This window comes from Cataglyphis hispanica, chromosome 16, assembly GCF_021464435.1.
Source record: "Cataglyphis hispanica isolate Lineage 1 chromosome 16, ULB_Chis1_1.0, whole genome shotgun sequence".
Classification (NCBI taxonomy): Eukaryota; Metazoa; Arthropoda; class Insecta; order Hymenoptera; family Formicidae; genus Cataglyphis; species Cataglyphis hispanica.
The window spans coordinates 5126713-5145529 of record NC_065969.1 but is presented as its reverse complement, the minus strand read 5'-3'; the positions used below and the strand labels follow the sequence as shown (position 1 = coordinate 5145529).

The 18817-nt window shown below is 40.1% G+C and overlaps 1 protein-coding gene across 4 annotated transcripts; it reads right to left on the bottom strand.

The window, feature by feature from the left end:
* Positions 1–149: 149 nt before the first annotated feature.
* Positions 150–18749, bottom strand: LOC126855651 (uncharacterized). Of its 4 annotated transcripts, none has more exons than XM_050603471.1 (12): positions 18060–18749; positions 13279–13381; positions 12458–12654; positions 11072–12140; positions 10384–10640; positions 9766–10032; positions 9220–9399; positions 5812–5937; positions 4491–4718; positions 3899–4150; positions 1682–1812; positions 150–524 (listed from the first exon to the last, which is right to left on the bottom strand). In XM_050603471.1, exons 1-12 carry the CDS (start codon positions 18280–18282, stop codon positions 414–416), a joined length of 3144 nt encoding a protein of 1047 aa, XP_050459428.1. In that variant the 5' UTR covers positions 18283–18749; the 3' UTR covers positions 150–413. The 4 variants fall into 4 exon arrangements, with proteins under 4 accessions (XP_050459428.1, XP_050459429.1, XP_050459430.1 ...); XM_050603472.1 differs by having other exon boundaries at positions 12497–12654; XM_050603473.1 differs by lacking the exon at positions 5812–5937.
* Between the last annotated feature and the right edge of the window lie 68 nt (positions 18750–18817).

Sequence of the window (18817 nt, the reverse complement as noted above, 5' to 3'; positions counted from 1 at the left end):
CGTTACTACACTATCGTTACGCTATCAAAAGTGGCAGTCGATAAAACTATCGAGTGTGATTACACTCGTTAGATGTACTTCCATTCCTACTTTAAAAACTTTATCACGTCGCGCGGATGTCGGGGTGAGGGGGAAAAGAGGGGGTGGGGGTGGGGGAGGGGGTAGTAGTGTGAAAGGAGGGGAATATCCGTTCTTTTTCTCTCTTCTTCCACGTGTAATCGTGCCGGACAAAACGGAATCCATTACGGGGCCTATGTAAGGAGACGGGCGTCCCGTATAGTCCCGTAGGCATTTCCATTTATATTACCTTATCGTTATTCTTCCGCGCTGCTTTTCTCGTTCACTTAGTCTCTCTTTTCTTTCCCTCCTCATCTTCCCCCCGTCGCGATCCTTCCTCCTGTCTCTTCAGCCGCTTATTCTCGACGGAGGACCACGGTGAAGACGCACTTGCTCGACCAACCGGCCTCGTCACTCGCCTCGTACTCGATCCTGTGACCGCCGACATCGAAGCGACGACCCGGGCTCTGCGCGGAAAAAAATACCGTCGCGGACAAATCGGCGGTGATGAAAGATTATCGCGCTTAGACGATAAGGAGGGAGAAAATTTGCCGTGCGTGCGTGCGTGCGTGCATGAAAATTTGCAATGAAGTTTACGCGAAAATTTTCGGCGCGCGCCAAGATCACGCTTCCGAGGGTTTAATCGCTGAAATTCGCATCTCTCCCGCTGGAAAATTACGCTTAACTAATTTCACGGAGCTCGCGAACGAATCCACTTTGCGAAAATCCGCTCTCACTCTCCCTCTCTCTCTCTCTCTCTCTCTCTCTCTCTCTCTCTCTTTCTATGCTCTTTCTCCGTATTTTGCGGCCCAAAAATTTACACAATTCATCAGACAAATGAACACGTTTTCGGGCTCACGAATCACGGGGACCGAGCTATAAAATTCGAGTAATAATCGAGTGCGTTAACAAATAAGCTAATTAAATGGTTAATAATGTACGCGTATACGATGTCGCGGTTAATTTTCAGATTGACGTTAATTAATCAATCATTCGATGCGTCACAGTCTCCGTAAAAGAAATTGTAATTGCACATACACTACCGCACGATTAAAGCGTATTAAAAGCATTCGTATATGTGTGCGAATCCATTTTTATTCCGCGCTTATATTTATCAGAAAATTTTCGCACATTTATAAAATGCCAATCTCCCGACATTACATCGGATAATATCACCTCGATAATGGGTGATCTCCGCGCTTGTAAAATTACTATTAATGATTACTGAAAACGGGAGAAAATCGCTTTTCATCCAATCGCAATTGGTGCGATTATTAAACAAGCGTAATGCGATGCATATCGTTGAAACACGTATCGAAGGGAAGCTTTTTATAATGTGTCATGCATAAACATCGCTTGGTTATCGAGATATATTATCCAATTTTTGTTCATAACGCTGTGTCGATGATGTTAGAGGCGAAAATCACATGCTTAATAGTGATTATCGGACAATTATATGTATAGACATCAATTTGTAAAAATAATACACCGCTAAATGCTAATTGTAATCATTCGTGTTTATAAACAACTAATGACACAACAGCAAAAAATCAAGAGACAAGCGAAAAGCTGTATTTTCCCATCGTGTGCGATTGAGAGAAATTTTATACATATCCAATCTTACCTCATTATTACTGATCCGCGTCACCTTGACATTATCCGTGAAGATTGGCTCCGTCCACGTGATCGCAGTTCCATTTCTCCCGACGACTTCGATGTCCCCCGGACAATCTTTGACTTTCGGTGCCTCGCCGTCTAGAGTTCAGAGATTAGCAAATTGACGTAACAGCTGATTCCGCCCCGCCCGCCCCCCTCCCCCTCGCGGCGCGCTCGACTTGTCGCCCTTCTTCGTCGAGCGAGGAAATTGCGGACCGTAAGAAAACTCGTCGAATCGAGACGCAGACGGCATGTGAGAAAGTTCGATTTCCGCATCGTCGTCATATGATGAATCGGCGAGCGGGAGTTGGCGAACGCGAGATATTATACAAGCGCAGATTCGCGTGTCTGCGAGCGAAATTCATTTCTCGAGCATCACGCATAACGTGACGTGAGAAAAAGGGAAAATGGAAAAAACAAGCTTTCTCACACGCGCATGCTTTTACATCTCTAAATTTTACATTTTTTTTTTATCTTAAAAACGAACGAGTGAGCTGAATGGAAAAATTATGTTTTTATGATCTTATAAAAAAAAAAAAAAGAGAGAGAGAGAAAAGATGTACTTTGATATTTTTCGTATCGTGCGCACATTGGTGCAGAAAAGCTGCTTACTCATGCGCCAAATCCGTCACTCGTTATGTTCGCGAGAAAGAAATAGCGATTCAAGTTGCGCGTAGATTTGTTCGCAAAATCAGGCCAGCATTCCTCCGGAGAGAACTCGGTCGGTTCAAGTGTCAGTGATGAAGCTGGAGTTTGCATCAAATTAGTTTCGTCAACTTACTTTTACGCATAAATAAGAGCTCTGTACTTTTGTACAAGATTCGCTGAATATAATCCTGAAATGCCGCTCGGTTAAACAAGCTCGCATGCTGGCATGTTAAATCGTTCAAAGAAACTTATTTAGAAAAATAAAATGAGCAGCAGGAGAGCTGTTCTTTTCCTTGTCCAATCTTTCCAAATATTCTCTTGAAATATAAAATATCATTAAACAGCATTTTAAATGACTTATTATATATTCTTTTCATTCGCAATCTGTAAAGACAGATTGGAATATTATATAACAAAAAGAAAAAGTAAGTAGTGAGCGTTTAACTTAACGTGTAAGATAATTTATCCCAACGAATAAGTTTATTCAGAATTACATAAGGATTTAACTCGCACGCGATACAACGAACCGTTGAAATGTATTTCGCTCACGTCTCAGCAGGATGCACATCAGGGGGTGAACGCCGCTGATGGCGCCTTGGGAGAGACGTAATATTCTTATAGGACGCATTTGAAATGATGTCAGTATCAAGGGACGATGCGAGAGAAAGCTTTTGTTGCACGCGACGATCTAATAATTCGCCAAACTCGCGCGATATGTATTTGCTCATCTCTTTTCCGAAGGCGAACGCGAAATGTAATTGCACGCTCGCACGGCAACTATCTTTTCGCGAAAATCCAGAAGCTCTCGTGTATCTTGAGAAACGTAAACAAAGGGGGAAATATTTCAATCTCACGCTGTTAATCATCGAGAAACTGCGGAGTTCACGGCTGCTATAAGTGATGTACAGCGCTCTCCATTCTGTTGCAGTTTATTTAACATGTGTTCTCCTCCACGATAGGATTAGCCGATCTATGTGTGTTATCCTCTATTTCCATCCGTTATTAATCAAGATTTGCAAAGTTCAAGAGACGTGTATCCGGTACCTTCTGCAGAATGCAATCTCTATAATCCGGATTAATTAATGTAAGAGGGTATATGGATTAATCGAGTAATATAAGCGACCTCCTCGAGTAAATAATTTTGTTTTTAGAAAGCTGTTATTTACGTATATAATTTAAACATTTATAAATATTTTCTGTTTTATAATAATGATGGAAAATTAATGAGTTTATGCATTTGAGGAATAGTTTGCATTAGGAAGATTACACTCTATATTCCGTGTCGTTTAAACGAGAATTCAATGGAATATGAATTAATTTTGAAGAATATATATGTATACACACATATATTGTCGGAAGGCGAGGAGGTGGTTGGCGCGCGCGCTCTGTTATAATACAATTACAAATTAATAATCGCTATTTCTCGCTCGTTACAGAGAGCTGTCATTATCGCGAGCGCTCGAACGAGGAGGAATCACCATCGTTATCGCATTTATACGTAATATGTCGTTAACACGCATCCGCGCAGATTAATTACCTTTGATGATAATGCGCAGCGCGCAGCTGGCCTGCTTCTTCGATACCGGGTGTCGCGCGAAGAACGTAATCTCGTGCACTCCGGGTTTCAGGCTGGCCTCGAGACGCGTACCCCAGGATGGTTTCGATCGCACGTATCGGAACCAATCGAGATCCGTCGCCGGTTGATCGAAGGTGACGAACGCCTCATCCCTACCGGGCGGTAATTCGGCTACGACGTCCCTCGGACATTCCAATCGGGGCTTGCTATATCCTGTCGCAAAGAAACGTGCGAGATATTCTTCCTTGGCCGATATCTCGTCGTCTCAATTTTTCTCACGCGACACTATGAGAAAGCGAGCTACTTTCTCTTCGCGTATTCCATTAAAATATAAAAAGGGAATGACAGATTTTCCATTTTAGAGAGAGAGCGAATAAATTACCTCTAAAAAAATTCTTTGCACTTTACTTGAAAATTTTTGTATCTGTGTCTATGTATAAAAGTATGTTCGACCAGATACCGATGTAGCTTTTAAACAAGATCGAGAAAAGAAAGAGAAAAACTGCTATCTTTCTCGCGACAAAATATCTTTTATCAAAATTTGCATACTCACGGACGCATCTTCCGTTCTCCGATCCGTCCCACGTGCCATCGGATCGACAGGTCAATTCGTATTCCTCGCGAAGCTGATATCCACGAGGACATTTCAAGAAGCATCTCGTGCCGGGTCGATTGGGCACTTTTCGTCTGTCTCGCCACAATTTGGACGTGGCTAATCGCGAACATATTAAATAACCACGACCGACCGGATTTAACGGTGGACACTCGATGCTATTTATGTCTGCAACCAACGGGACAAAAATCCGAATTGTAATTTGTGCGTCGTAATTTAATCACCGCATGAAAAAGCAATTTCATAATTAATATAATATTATTTTGGAAAATAATACTGCGTTTTTTTTTTTAGAGAATTTTAAACATGATATAAGTAATGACAAAATATTATTCTGTCATCTTTAGAAAAAAATAATACGTTCCATTATATCTTTCAATCGAAACCGAAAAAATTTTATCACGAGACATCAAAAATTGTAAAATATTCTTATCAAATTAATGCCAAGTGTCATCTCAATTAAATTATTCATATCGAATATTGATTGTTATTTACATTAAAAGTTTGATTCCCAATATATTTAATAGAATGGAAAAACACGGCGGTGTTTTTCTCTAAATAATATTATTTAAATTACGATCACGGAAATAAGCCGTGAATATTTAGTGGCTATTCATCGGTGAGGGATTCACTCATTCGTCGTCCTGCGCTAAATGCACCTAGTTTGAACCGACAGCGTGCACTAATGCGAACTCAACATTCACGTCTGGCTCATAAACCGCGCAGATTTCGCGCGTAATCTATGTACGTGCAGTAAAATCCTACACATCGACGCAATACTACATGTCAGCTGCCGCATCAGCTGCTTCTACATATCAAATACGATATGTACATGAAGCAGGGAATTACAAATACCAATGCAACAGAGAGAGAGAGAGAGAGGAAGAATCCATCCTAGGCGCTGACGCATCTGCGGAAGTCACTCCTGCGTGACAGCTTTGCATAATGCTATCCTGGCGGATGCATCGCGACTAACGGGTGCCGGTACTCCTCCCCGTCAAAAACGCGCTTCGAAATTTATAAAGTTACACATAATTGAACGTTAAGAAGTTGCGACAAAAGGATGACGTTGAATAAAAACTTCTCGGATGGAGGAGGAGAGAAGTTAAGTTGAAATTGGTCGAGAAACTCGCGTAGACGAAGGGAAACGCGCGACGGATGCCGGAACACCCTATACATTGCACGCGCACACGTACAACGTCGTGTTTCGCTCGAATATGAACGGGGCATGGAAAGTGATTTATCAAAAGAGAGCACGTACCTACGCAGGATTTTCCATCCGATGACAGAGCTTTTTCATCCCCGTCGCAAGCGCAGAAGAAGCTACCGTCTGTATTCTCGCACACCTCCGTGCAACCTCCGTTATCAACCGCGCACTCGTTGATATCTAAAAATATAAAAGGAGTCCGATGATGAAGCTTATTAAAGTATCGATGTAATTACATTAACATACAGAACATCATATCAATTATTTAAAAAGATGCATTGATTTCATTAATGAAGTGCATCTTTATTATTATTACTCTATCTCGTATTTTGAATTTAATCTCTCTCTCTCTCTCTCTTTAATTTATCTCATTTTCAGTCAGACGATCACACGTTACACTTTGTGCAATTGATTAGGAAGCTGTGAGTAATTTTATAGACGCGAGTTGTATCTTTAATCTAGACTCGACTTCGTGCAATCACGCCTTCTTATACGAGTGTCGCGACGGTCCCTTAACAGATCAGACCGATCGTTTTCGCTACATCACACTTAAGCGTTATATACAAGGCTTCTTTCATTCGCGCCCGTAATGACTCCTTCACCGGCGATCTCGCTCTTCTTTGGCCCCCGATCTGTCTTTCAATCGTCGGCGAGATTACGCTAAATTGACCGAAGTGGCCGAGGCGCTCTATTGCCTCGAGCACTCTCAATGATAGCCGAGAGCACTCGACTTTCGCTGCTTTCACGATCTATAAATCTGCGCGAAAATGTATAGGGTGGGCCATATAATTCCAAGTCTTTTAATTATAGCAGCGGAATTAATTTAAAATTAATTTTTTTTTTTTTTTTTTTGTTCATAATTGATTAAAATTAAGGTTTTCGGGCCACTATATATAAGCGGTCCGCGACACAAATTAATACGTTTACCATCAAACAAAATTTTCTGCAACAATAACACACACAACGCTGTTATTTATTATTAGTTGTTAAAATGTAAAATTTGTATTCGCACTTTTTCATCTCGCACATTTCGCGTTTTGTAAATGTTTTAATATGCATTTTAATATAAATTTTCATTTAATATGAATTTCCTCGTGAAAATGGGGAAACATATATATATATATATATATATATATATATATATATATGGACAAGGTTTATTTGCTTATTTGAGGGGAATATTACTATCGCGAGAATTTCTTATACCGAGAAAATCTTGCTCACGAGAGACCGCCGAGAGAAAGAATTTCTTTCTTTCATCGTCGCTCCAGTTTCCCCCTCCCTCCCTCCCCCCGCTCTTTCCCGAAATCCACACTCAGTACACTCCTTCAACCGACACCTCGGCCTTTCTTTTCAAATTTTCCGGAGATTGTAAGATCATCGCGATAGTCCACTTTTTCCAGAGACAAAACGCACGCGCACGTGGGGTCTTTGCGGGCAAAATTAGAATTTCGCTTTGATGCGGCAATATGAGAGATTTTCATAAACGCGACATTACGCGGAATCGCTCGAGCGCATGTGGTTTCGCATTCCTTTTTATCTTCCCTTTTTCTTCAAAAATATTCTCAGACTTCCTCTGATCTTCTAAAGAGAACTTAATATCTTATCGATTGCGTTAAATTTAAGATACATTTTACGCACTGCTCGACAAATAGCTGAGGATTTTGGTATTTTATACACAACATTTCCGCTGCAATAGCTCCGCTTCAATGCGACTGGCTAATGCCGATCATCCTGGTATGCCGTTCACGTAAAATTTCCTCGCTATTTAACGACCGAGGTTGCGAGGAAAAAGGAGACGGAAATGGATTGAATTTCCGTGGAATAAGATTCGCAGACGCGCGAACGTGAACGCCTGTGTAACGTTGTATCAACCGAACTGTAATGTTCTTGTCGGTATTCACGACCGCGTCAATTGTAATTGACGGATTTACGCCCCGAGAAATTGGATTGCCAGTTACGAGTTTGTGTATGTCGGTGGCGTGAGCTCGAAAGAGAGATTGCGCGATATCTTCTTTGGAAATTTTATACAACATAATACCGTACAAAAAAAAAATAAAATACCGTACGAAAAAATATGTAAATTTCAATTATAAATTTTAAATTAAAAAATATGTAATATTTCGACATACTCTACTCGTTTAAAGGGCGATAATAACTGCACGAAATTATTAAAAATATCTACAATTATAAACGTTCACAAATACGCTAATATAAAAAATTTGCTACTATTTGTTTCATAGTACATTACGTGTAAAGAGAAATTGAGAGAAAAAGAGAGAGAGAGAGAGAGATGAAAAAGCCACAAAAGCATTCGCCGTATAAAATGCCGATAAAAGCATGCGTTTTTCCGATCCCGTTTGCGCGCGTCTTGCAAAACGGATTGCAGCGGGGCTGCATTTGTGGAAACGGCGAGGAGCCGCATCGAGATATTTGAAAGTATTGAGGGAGAAACCTGCACGGGACTCCTAAGAAGGTTACTCTCCCGAGGAATGCACGATTGGCGAGAGAGAGAAAAGCATTCCATCTTCCTCTATCTTTCTTTAAGGAAGGAGCCGGTAGTGATATAGGTATCGTCCTTGCGGGGCCGTGAGATTACGATTCTTCGGTACTTTGCTCCCCGCCGCGGAGAAAGGCACGTGAGGCAACTCGGATTTCCTCAAGGAAGTACTAAAGCCACTGCGCACTTTCGTCCGGAATCGTACGAGAGAATCGTCCGAGAGATGCTTGCGATCGAAGGAACTTAAATGGCGCGGATGTTGGCGCGAGCTCCGTGCGAGAGGAGCTCGAAGAGGTTCACAGAGTGCTTTTACGAGGCGAAAAGTAAAAAAAAATATATATATATATATATATATATATATAGTATATATATATATATATATATATATATATATATATATATATATATATATATATATATATATATATATATATATATATATATATATAGAGTGCGGAATACACGTGCCATAATAAAGAAAGCTGAAAAATCACACAGTGTACACGTGGATTAAAAATTATTGTAAAAGATGAAAATGTGAGCTTATGTAGGAGAGAAAGAGGGAGAGAGATAACGGCGTAGGAATTTATATTAGCTTAACTTGACTTAAACAGCCGTGCTAAAAATTTATGTGGATTCATCCGTGTGCTCTAATTCGAGTATAGTATATCTACGACGTCCAACAATAAATTCACGGATGTAGTCTGACGTAAAACTAGCATCGGAGAGAACTCATTCAAACTTTGACATATCTCTAATAATAGCTTTTAACGAAAATCGAATGCGTAACGAGTTTGAAATTATTGCAAAATTATATTAGTTATTGATTTATTATTAACAGTGTTATTTTTTATTCTTTATGACTATCTCATACTATAATAGTTTATCGACAAGACACGGGAACTTTTTATATTTTAGGAACGAGAAAATCGATTTTTTTTTTTTTCCATTATCCGACTCACCGATGCACGTTCCATAGGAAGTCTGTTCGTAACCCGGCAGGCAAGTGATGGACAGCTTGTCCAAAACTGGCTGATCCTTCAGCTCCATAGGTTGCGCGCATCGATAGGAACCCGGGGTGTTGATGCACCCGTAGCGACACAACTCCGTCTGAAGATCCGGCACCGAACATTCATCCACATCTACGGGAAATGATTGCCATTTGTCAAAAAAGCGTCACGATGCTTTTTCGTTACAAAAATACGCGCGACGATTGAAATTCCGTGAATATTTGCACGCGGAATCTCGACTAAGTGCATCGCAAAGCCCCGATATCTCACGAAGATTTATTTTCGTTTCGATCGCGTAAACGTAAAACGCCATATAAATCGCATCCGGCTATCCGCGTCGAAAAAGAGAAAGAGAGAGAGAGAGAGATATTGTTAAAATTAAATTATTCTCGGAAAGAATATCTCTCTTTTTCAGAGATATTCATTTTACAAGAGAGTTAAATTAATATGCAAAATCCCATATAAAATCAATCGCGTCTAATTAATTAAGTTACTTGCCTTGACAAGTCTTCCAGTCATCCTCGAGGATAAAGCCGTCGGGACACAGGCAGAATACTCGACCCATCGTGGACAAACACGTGTGAGAGCATCCAGCATTGTTGACGCTGCACGGACCCGTGTGCTTGTCATGTTCGCACGTGTGATTGTCAGCGGCTAGTGATGCGTCGCGCAGACCCTCGCAGGAGCATTTGTATCCTCCCATAAGATTTCGGCAGGTGTCCTGACAAGGACCGTGGCCGTTGTTCAGTAAACATTCGTTGATGTCTATGCAATAAATAAGGCGCACATTTATTTCGCCGTTTAATGATGATTTTTATTCCATCGCACAAATGCAATTAACATCGCGTGCAGATATATTCTGCAGAGATATTTAAATAATGTAAATCTGGCGCACGAATTTTACACGAAAATGATGAATTATACAGGGTATAAAGGGTCAAATTAAAATTCCGTGTTAAAATTAAAGTGCAAAAATTACAAACGTCCAAAATTAAATTTGAAAAATGTTATATAAATTTCGCACGAATAGATTGCACGGGGGCGTAAAAATTCCCAGGAAAAATCTGTGCGCCGTTAATAATAATTACTCGCGCGCGAGTAAAATCGTCAGCTCACCGATGCATTTGTGGCCGTCCACCAATCTGAATCCCTTGTAGCAGGAGCAGACGGGACGCCCGTTAATTTCGTTGCAATCCTGCTCGCAGGATGCCTCGGCACATATCCCGCCCGGGTTTTGCTTGATCTCGCACTTTGGCACCTGTCCGAGCCACTGACGACTCCTGCAGACTAATCGGCTCGTGGAGGATGCCATATGGTAGCCTGGCACACACTCGTAATCGGCTTCCAAATACTCGTGCCCCGGGGTCGAGGACCTTTATAAATGCGACGAAAAGGAACGGAAGGTTATTTTTACGATAAAATCCTATTTTATGCAAATATAGCGTTAACGTCAAATGGGCACAAAAATAAACGTATTTTTCGATCCTCGAGTTGCGAGAGAAATGATGTCATTGCAATTTTGAAATAAATCTCGCTTCGATTAAATTCCTCCGCCAATCAATATTATTAGCTAAATAATTAAATAAAGATATCGACTAGTTAGATTCATCAATGTTTCGATTAAATAAAAAGTCGATTCGAAAAACGCTCGCAAAATCTGATTGAAATGAAAACGTAGAACACGTTTCTGGAACATCACGTATATATCTCATATTGCAACCGTGTAAATCGTTGAGAGATGCTAAGATTATCTCATGCATTGAATTACGGATGATGGAAGATAAGGAGAAGGGAGAGCACTTACTTTACATATTTGATCAGAGCGTGGCGAGATAGAGGCGCCGGCAGGAACGTCCCGTTTATGCAAGATAAATCCCCGCTCGTGCTGTCGTCCCGCATCATGCCAGTGACTTCCGTGCTTGTTTCTTCGTCGTCGCTCTCGTCCGAATTAATTATCGGCTTTCTCGGCGGATGAGGACCGGAGGTGCGAGGAATCGGCGGCGGCGGTGATTCGCGCGGCAACAACGCCGGCTTCAGCCTCATATACGCGTTGTAGTCCTTCAAGGTCCTCTCCAGCACCTCATTCTCCAGATCGAGGATCGGTAAATCCTCCTTGGTCCTCGAATAACCCAGCATCTTCTCGGCATCGTAACGCGAGTTCCTGAAACCAATTTTGCCGTTCGACGAAGCGTTCTCGTCCATACTTTTCCCGTCGACTTCACTCCATTCGACATCTCGTCCGCTCGATTTCTTCGGAGAGCTATCGAAAATACCGTCGTCCAGAATCGACAAGTCCTTCGACGTCGACTTGGAAATCTCCATCTCAAGCTGTTTGGAGAATTCCCTCTCCACCGTGTCGGCCACGTAAACACCACGACGAGGCGTCGTTCTTGTTAGCCTCTTGGTCACCTCGAGCGTCGAATGACGCTGGAGACTCGACGATGTTGTAGCACCATCGACAACTTCCGCCAACGAGGTCAAACGATCGGCGATGACGTTCGGCGATTTTTCGATCGAGCGTTTGGACGTGTCGGTCGTCTCTTCACGCTTCGACGAGCCTCGCTCCACATCTTGTCGCTTGTCGTTTTGCCGCGAGCTCTTCCCGCTTCCTCTATTACGCTCCTTCCTCTCTTTCTTTTTCCGCCTTCGTCTTTCCGCACGGGATTTTCGCGCTTCTCGACTCCTCGGCCTTGACTTTGAGAAAGGGTCATTCCTCTTCCGCGACGATTGATCCCGCCTGTCCGATATCTCGTTCTCGCCATTATCCTCGGTAATGTCATGTACGCGATCCTCGACACCAGAAGTCTTACTTCTACGACGTTTTTTGCGTGTTCGACTTCCAAAGTTGCCCTCTTGCTGCTTACTCAAACTTGCTGTCGGGAATATAGCAAAAATAAAAAAAGTATTGTCATAGTTAAAACGATAAATTGGGGTGCGCGCGTATAATAAATAAATAATTATAATCGATCGGCAAAATTTGAATTATTTCTTCGTTTAAATGGGATGAGAAACATATAACGATCCGTGGGAAAAAGACGCGTAAATTTGTGTAAGGAGGAAAAATTCTCGGAATAACATCAGGAGACACTCATTTAGATATATCTCACTCGAAATATAATTTCGTTTACTTGCAAATTTCTTTACTCCCGTAATACATTTTTCATGATTAAGAAGACGCGATTTTACTCACTGACATTTACGTTTCGCCAAAGAAGCGGAATTTTCGCACCATTTTCCGACCAAAGGAGATGTTTGTTGCCTTCATCGCCGCGGGTCCTCGTCCCTGCTTCCATTTCCATCCCCCCCGGTTCCTTGATAACACCTTGCGACGAGAGCATCCTTCTGTTTTTCTCGAGCACCTCCATTTCCTCAGAAGATGCGTCCCGGCTAATAGATAACAATAGCTCTAAGCAACTTTGTTCTCGCGAGAAACAAGAGATCTAAAAGAGGTACTGCTAAATAGTCCGCTAAATAAATCATCGAAAGCGCAAAGAGAATCGTGTTCACGCAATTGAAACATTTCGAGATGCATTTCAATTGCTTAAAAAAATTTCTTTTCTTAGGGGCAAAAAATTAACAACAAGCAGTCCAATATAGTTAGCAATCAAAGAGCGGCGATATAATAATAAGCTGTATATAAAAAATTATTTCATCAACAATCGAAATCTTCTTCGCGAACATTATTGATAATAATTGATCATCCGTTGTATGTTACTTTGACGATACTATTACGATGAACCTTTGATCCTATGATTACAGTGGGACTATAATTACAGTGTAATTCTATTAAAGATATTCGCTGACATCTCCATTTGATCAGACACAAAGCATGTGTCATCGAATTGAGAGAAACCCGGATGGGTCTCAATCTTCGTAAAGAATCTCGTTTCTCGTATTACTCGTGCGTGAACTGGATTTCCTTCATCGTACGGCGTTCGGGAAGGAAAAATCCAGCGCGAGAAGTAGTACATTTTACGGCCGAGGAGAACCTCAGGCGAATATATACTTTACCTATACTGCTGATGGGTTCGCAGAGTGCGCGGTTCGTCGCCGGAAAGATCCGATCGTCCCCCGTTCCCGAATGTACCGCGTGCCTCGGCATTTTGGCAGAGTCCTGTAAACGAGAGGATTCGACCTTAAGCCGATCGGCCGAAACGGCAAGCGATACGAGCGACACGAGGGGATGAGAATACGTGATAAGGAGGGTGAGGGGAAGGGTGGAGAAAAAGGGGGAGAGACTCTTCCCCGCATCTCCGCGGGCGTTGCAGGCAGCGAGGCGAAAATGCGCAAGTTCTATTGTGAAGTTTCCCGGAGTCGTGCACTTGGCCACGAGTGGGTTCGGGGAAACTTCGACTGTTACTACAATGAAACTCCGCGCTGAACTACGGAAGTCATCGGTCGTCCCCGGCCGTCATTTCGCTTCGTCGAGCGAAGCGTTCGTCGCCGATATGGAAATTCTTTAATGCGCGAAAAGACCGGCGATAAAATCGAATCGAGATAGAAAGGATCGAGACCTGAACGGTAGGAGAGAATAGGAGAGATTTCCGAAGGACGTGCAAAGGATGTCTAAATTTTTCAAGGGGGAAGGAGTGTACTTTCGATGACTTTTTAAAAGTCTTTTAAATTTGTACGTTGTCCGAGAATGAGGCGAGCATGATTTATACGAAGGATCTTTCGCGTGAGTAAGAGAACGCGCTTCTTTCTGGAATATAATTTTCTTTTTTCAATAGACTTACAATTTTATTTTTATATTCTCTCAGGCAGCAAATGAATCTCACTAACGAAGAGATGCCTGTCGGATGCCCGGAAAAGTTTTGTGGATTATACTCGAAACTTTCACGAAGGATCTCAATTTGTGGAAGAAGCGAAACTGGGCGCATTTTCCTCCGCCGTTTTATCATGAGAGAGCTCAGCGAGAGAAGAAGCATCTTCGATTAATCTAGACGATATCAAGTAGCAATTGATATATAATCTAGCGATAATCGATTTTCTCTCCATTATTGCCATTTTATGCGAAACTGTTAAGGAACATATTTGTATACTTCAATTTATTTTAAAAATTTCTCTTTCTTATTATTAATCTAACATTAATGCATTTAATTTCAATATTGAATTATCCAATAATAATAACTCATTGTAGTGCCACTTGATATAAAGAATACATGATGCACATAAGTAAACAAAAACAATAAAATGACAATATTGCTTATCTTTTACAATATTATTTATCTTTTACAAGATATTTGAGAATTGTAGCAGTATATTTTAGTGCACTTTTTTTAGGATATGTATGTTCGCAATGTAATTATTACTTTGAGAAGCCCTATTTATAAATCGATTGTCTTTTCCGCGCTACGGTTTATCGGAAATATAAAAGAACAGAATGTGTGCGACAAGGCGGAGAAAATGAAGGAGAAATAGAGTGAAAGAGAGAGAAGAGAACTGGCAGAAGCAATTAAAGCGAGCAACTAAGCTTTGCCGTAGGCAGCGGAGAGTAATTCGTTCGTTTCTCTATCGTAATAGCTCTGACCAAACAGAGAGCGTGGGCATTCTGTCGCAAAAGTTTAATTAAATTCAATCAGCGGTAAACGATGTCTATATAATTTTCAATTGACGATAAACCGCGATTAGACTTTATCTTGTTGAATCATTAATGCATAAATGTACGAAGATACGCGAAAAGTTGATCCAAGCAATTTACATGCATCGTTGTAACGCCTTCGACAGGAACGAAGCGATTTCGGTGGGAGCATGCATGTTTCAATCTTTGACAGTGGTAGCATCGGAATCAGTAATCGAGACCGTCGCCTTGAATATTTCATCTGTATTTTCGCGCTACCACGACAAAACTAACGTTGACACATTACGCTAGCGCTCGCGTGAATAAATGAGGATATTTCGGAGGACGCGCGTCGTAGTCGCACGTGCGCCGGTAATTTTTCATTTGCCATCTACGACATTGCGCTTCCAGCATGACATTCCGCGTCTGTAATATTCACGGATCATCACCTTTAAATTTACATTTTCGCCGAAACATCAACATCAGCCGAGCGACGTGTTCCGGAGATTTCGATTATTAATTTTTGAATGAATAGCCTGAATTTACGGGTGTATTTCGATCAATTTTTCTCGCGCGTTTATATAATTTGATATCGAGGGAGAAACGACGATGATCATTTCGGATTCAGAATGGATAATCGACGCGTCTGGAATAATTCGGGATCAATGACGCTTTAGGGGCTGCTCGTCGGAATTTGCCGCGACACCTGGCGAACGCCACTTATCGCGTTTACCTGCGAGCACGATAAGCCCAACGTCACAAGGGAATTTCTCCATCAACTTGTATTGCGCTAATGCACGGAACGTAGCCCCTCGTCACTTGATCCCTTGTCAATTTTCGCTTATGACACACGACGCTTGGGAGAGGAGATTACCTCCGGTATACCTTGCATCGCCAATCGAACGAGATGAATTTCCGGCAGCGGAGCTGCTCGACTAAAAAGACTTTTCCCTCACGTAAAGGATAAATATCCCTCTCTAAAGAATATTCCGCCGACCGAGATCGCGATCGATGGAGAACGACGGCGCGGCGTTTCCTATAATTATTCCGCATTTACGCGCTAAGCTTTTTCCCTTTTCACGACGAAATAATTCATTCAACATTTGACGACTGTCTACGAAAAGAGAAGTATGAGAAAAACCGATTACGAGGTGATTATATTTACGTCGCACGGAATTTTACGAACATTGATAACATTTCGAGTTAAAAAAAAAAAAAAAGACTAGAAATTATATAAATATCAAGACCTCTTTTTCGCACACGAAAAATAAAATGCATTGATCTGCAACGCTGATTACAATTATCGCAATCTTAGTTAGATAAATTAGAAAAATTTATAATCATCGTCAAATTACTGCCGAATAATACTAACTATATTCTATATATATTTCTCAAATGCTTCAAGATATTAGAGTCTTTTTTTCTCAATCTAGAATCTCTTGCTTAATTTCTGTAAATTCCTCTTAAATTATTAATGAGACGCATTAAAATATTTAAAAAGAACATTAGAAACATATATGCATGTTTTATCCGTAAATCTTGTGCCATTTTGTTAATCCTGTTTCGCGCAGAGAATATGCAACGACGTAATTACATGCGAATATACCAACCGTGCCAACAAGCGCATAAATCCTAAACGAGTTAAGTGGCGAAGTTAGATTGCCAGCATTCATTGTTTTTTTTTTTCTTTTTTTTTTTCGTTTTAAGCGAAACATATATATACATATATATAACACATATATATATATATATATATATATATATATATATATATATATATACATATATACACAAAGAGAGAAGGAGGAAAAGTCGGTTTAATGTTAATTCGTAAATCTGCTAATACGCGTCCAGCGGCAAAACTAATTACATCAAGCTATAGAAAGACGTTGAGACGAGGGATGAGGGGCGGGCTGGCATTTCATTGTGATTACACGGTCCACAATGCACCGTGAAAATTAACAGACCGCGTTTCAAGTCGCTCGTAGCGGGAAAGCCGAGGTTGGAATGAAGTTTCTCGTCGCTCTGTGCGACAAGAGAATTTCCCCCAAGATGTAGCGGGCTATTTTTCACTTTTAAGATACGAGCCATCGAGCGGAAGGAATGGTATGGGACATATTTTTTCATGTTTCAGAGAATAAAAGCCTGAAGGAAATTTTTTAATGTAAATAAATGCTGTGCTTTTTTCCCATGCCATTCTTTTATATTATGAAAAAGATAAAATAATCCTCGAGGAAAACATGGGGGAGTGTGTTGTGTGTCAAATGAGTGTTTTGCATTGTTCTGAAATAGGCATCTCCCGTTCTTAAAAATATAGTAGATAAATTTGATCGGATAATGATTCTCAATTTTTCTCGGCATAAATTTGATTAAATAATAATTCTCAAATTATCAAGCCATAGATTAAAGTGCGATTAAAATTGAAATCTCGGCTGGCTAATTTCGGAAGCAAATTAAATACAGTGTGTTTAAAAATTGCAAGACTAAAAAATTTACATATTATTACAATATCTCATTCTCGTATTCTCATTTTTTTTTTTATAAATATATATAATATAGTCTTAACTTTTTTAAGCCCTTGAGCGCAAACAAGGTTTTCAATTTTTTATTTTTCAGGCACGCCATATAAATTAAACCGTAGATGCAGGCTGACATGCTCTGAGATTGAATCAAATCTTATCAATTTTAAAAGAAGAAAGATTGATCACTATCTAAAGTTAGAGACAAGTCATCTAATCAATTATTATTTTTTATTAATTCTATAGTTTCTTTTAATCTGTGCCTTTATATTTTAAAATGAAATTATTCCATTAACTTGTATAACAATTTAATTAAAATAATTAAAATAATTTAATTAAATTCAATAATAAATTATATAATTCTTTTAATAATTAAAAATAAAATTGTTATTACAAATTATTTATTAATCAAATAATTTAATTTATGATAATAATTATTCATCCTATATATACACAGATAAAAAACTTTATAAGAATAAAATAAATGCAAACTAATTGTTTGCATAATATTAAATATACATATTAATTAAATGTGTGCAATAATTCTATAAATAATACTTTGATATAAATTTCACATTTTTAATCAATAAAAAATCAGAAGGTTGCTAGCATGAGACTGCTCGATATGTTTGTAGCAAGGAAACATTCAAATTTCTCCAAAAAGATGGTTTCTTCTCTCAGTGAAAAACTGAAAAAAAAAAAGATACACTTACCGAGCGGCGGAACAATTGCCACGAGAAACAAAACGGCACAAGCGAGCCTCGCGTGGCTCGTACGTTTCTCGATGCACATAACGCGACGTCGTTGACACGACATGCGTTCAAACGCTCGTACCGTGTCGCGCGACCGCTCGCGTGGCTCTGAGTGTTCCTCGTTAGAGATTTCGCGTTTCAAACGTTCTCTCTGTGTCTCTCTCTTTCTCGCTCCGATTCTCATCTCGCGCTTTGCGCGTCGCGGAATCGGCTGGCGACGGCGCACAACATACCCTGGATGCTGCGAGCGGTCCAGCGGAACGCCTGCACAATGGCAATCCGTTCTATGACTTCGCGAAAAGTCCACGGTTGGCGCCACTCATCTGACATGAGATCGGAGATTGCCGTAAATCTCGCGCGAAAATTCGCGCTCTTATCATAAGGAAACGCTATTACAGATCCCTTCCTTTCTATTGCATCAAATAATTTGATTATTAATCAAGGGAAATTACTTAATGATGTAAAATTGATTTTAAAAATCGAACAATTAAATAGTCTTATTACAAACAAATTAGAAAAATATTGTGTATAAGCGATTCAGTTTAAACTACGTATTTTTATCTCCTGCAACACTACAGATATTTTACTCAAGTATTTTCAATTTTAACAGTTATATTTTTTTAATTTAAATTAAAATTTTTTTAAATTATATTTCTTTTAATTTTTTATGATTCTTATCCATAATTATCATTCGACGATTTATATATCATTTCAAACTT

Bases quoted from the DNA above. Each gene is read 5' to 3' on its own strand.
- LOC126855651 (XM_050603471.1), bottom strand. From the start codon at position 18,282: ATGAGAATCGGAGCGAGAAAGAGAGAGACACAGAGAGAACGTTTGAAA. The intron at 12,655-13,278 runs GTAAAGTATATA...GTTATCTATTAG, and splicing joins CGAACCCATCAGCAGTATAG to CCGGGACGCATCTTCTGAGG. The intron at 4,719-5,811 runs GTACGTGCTCTC...CGTTGGTTGCAG, and splicing joins GGATGGAAAATCCTGCGTAG to ACATAAATAGCATCGAGTGT.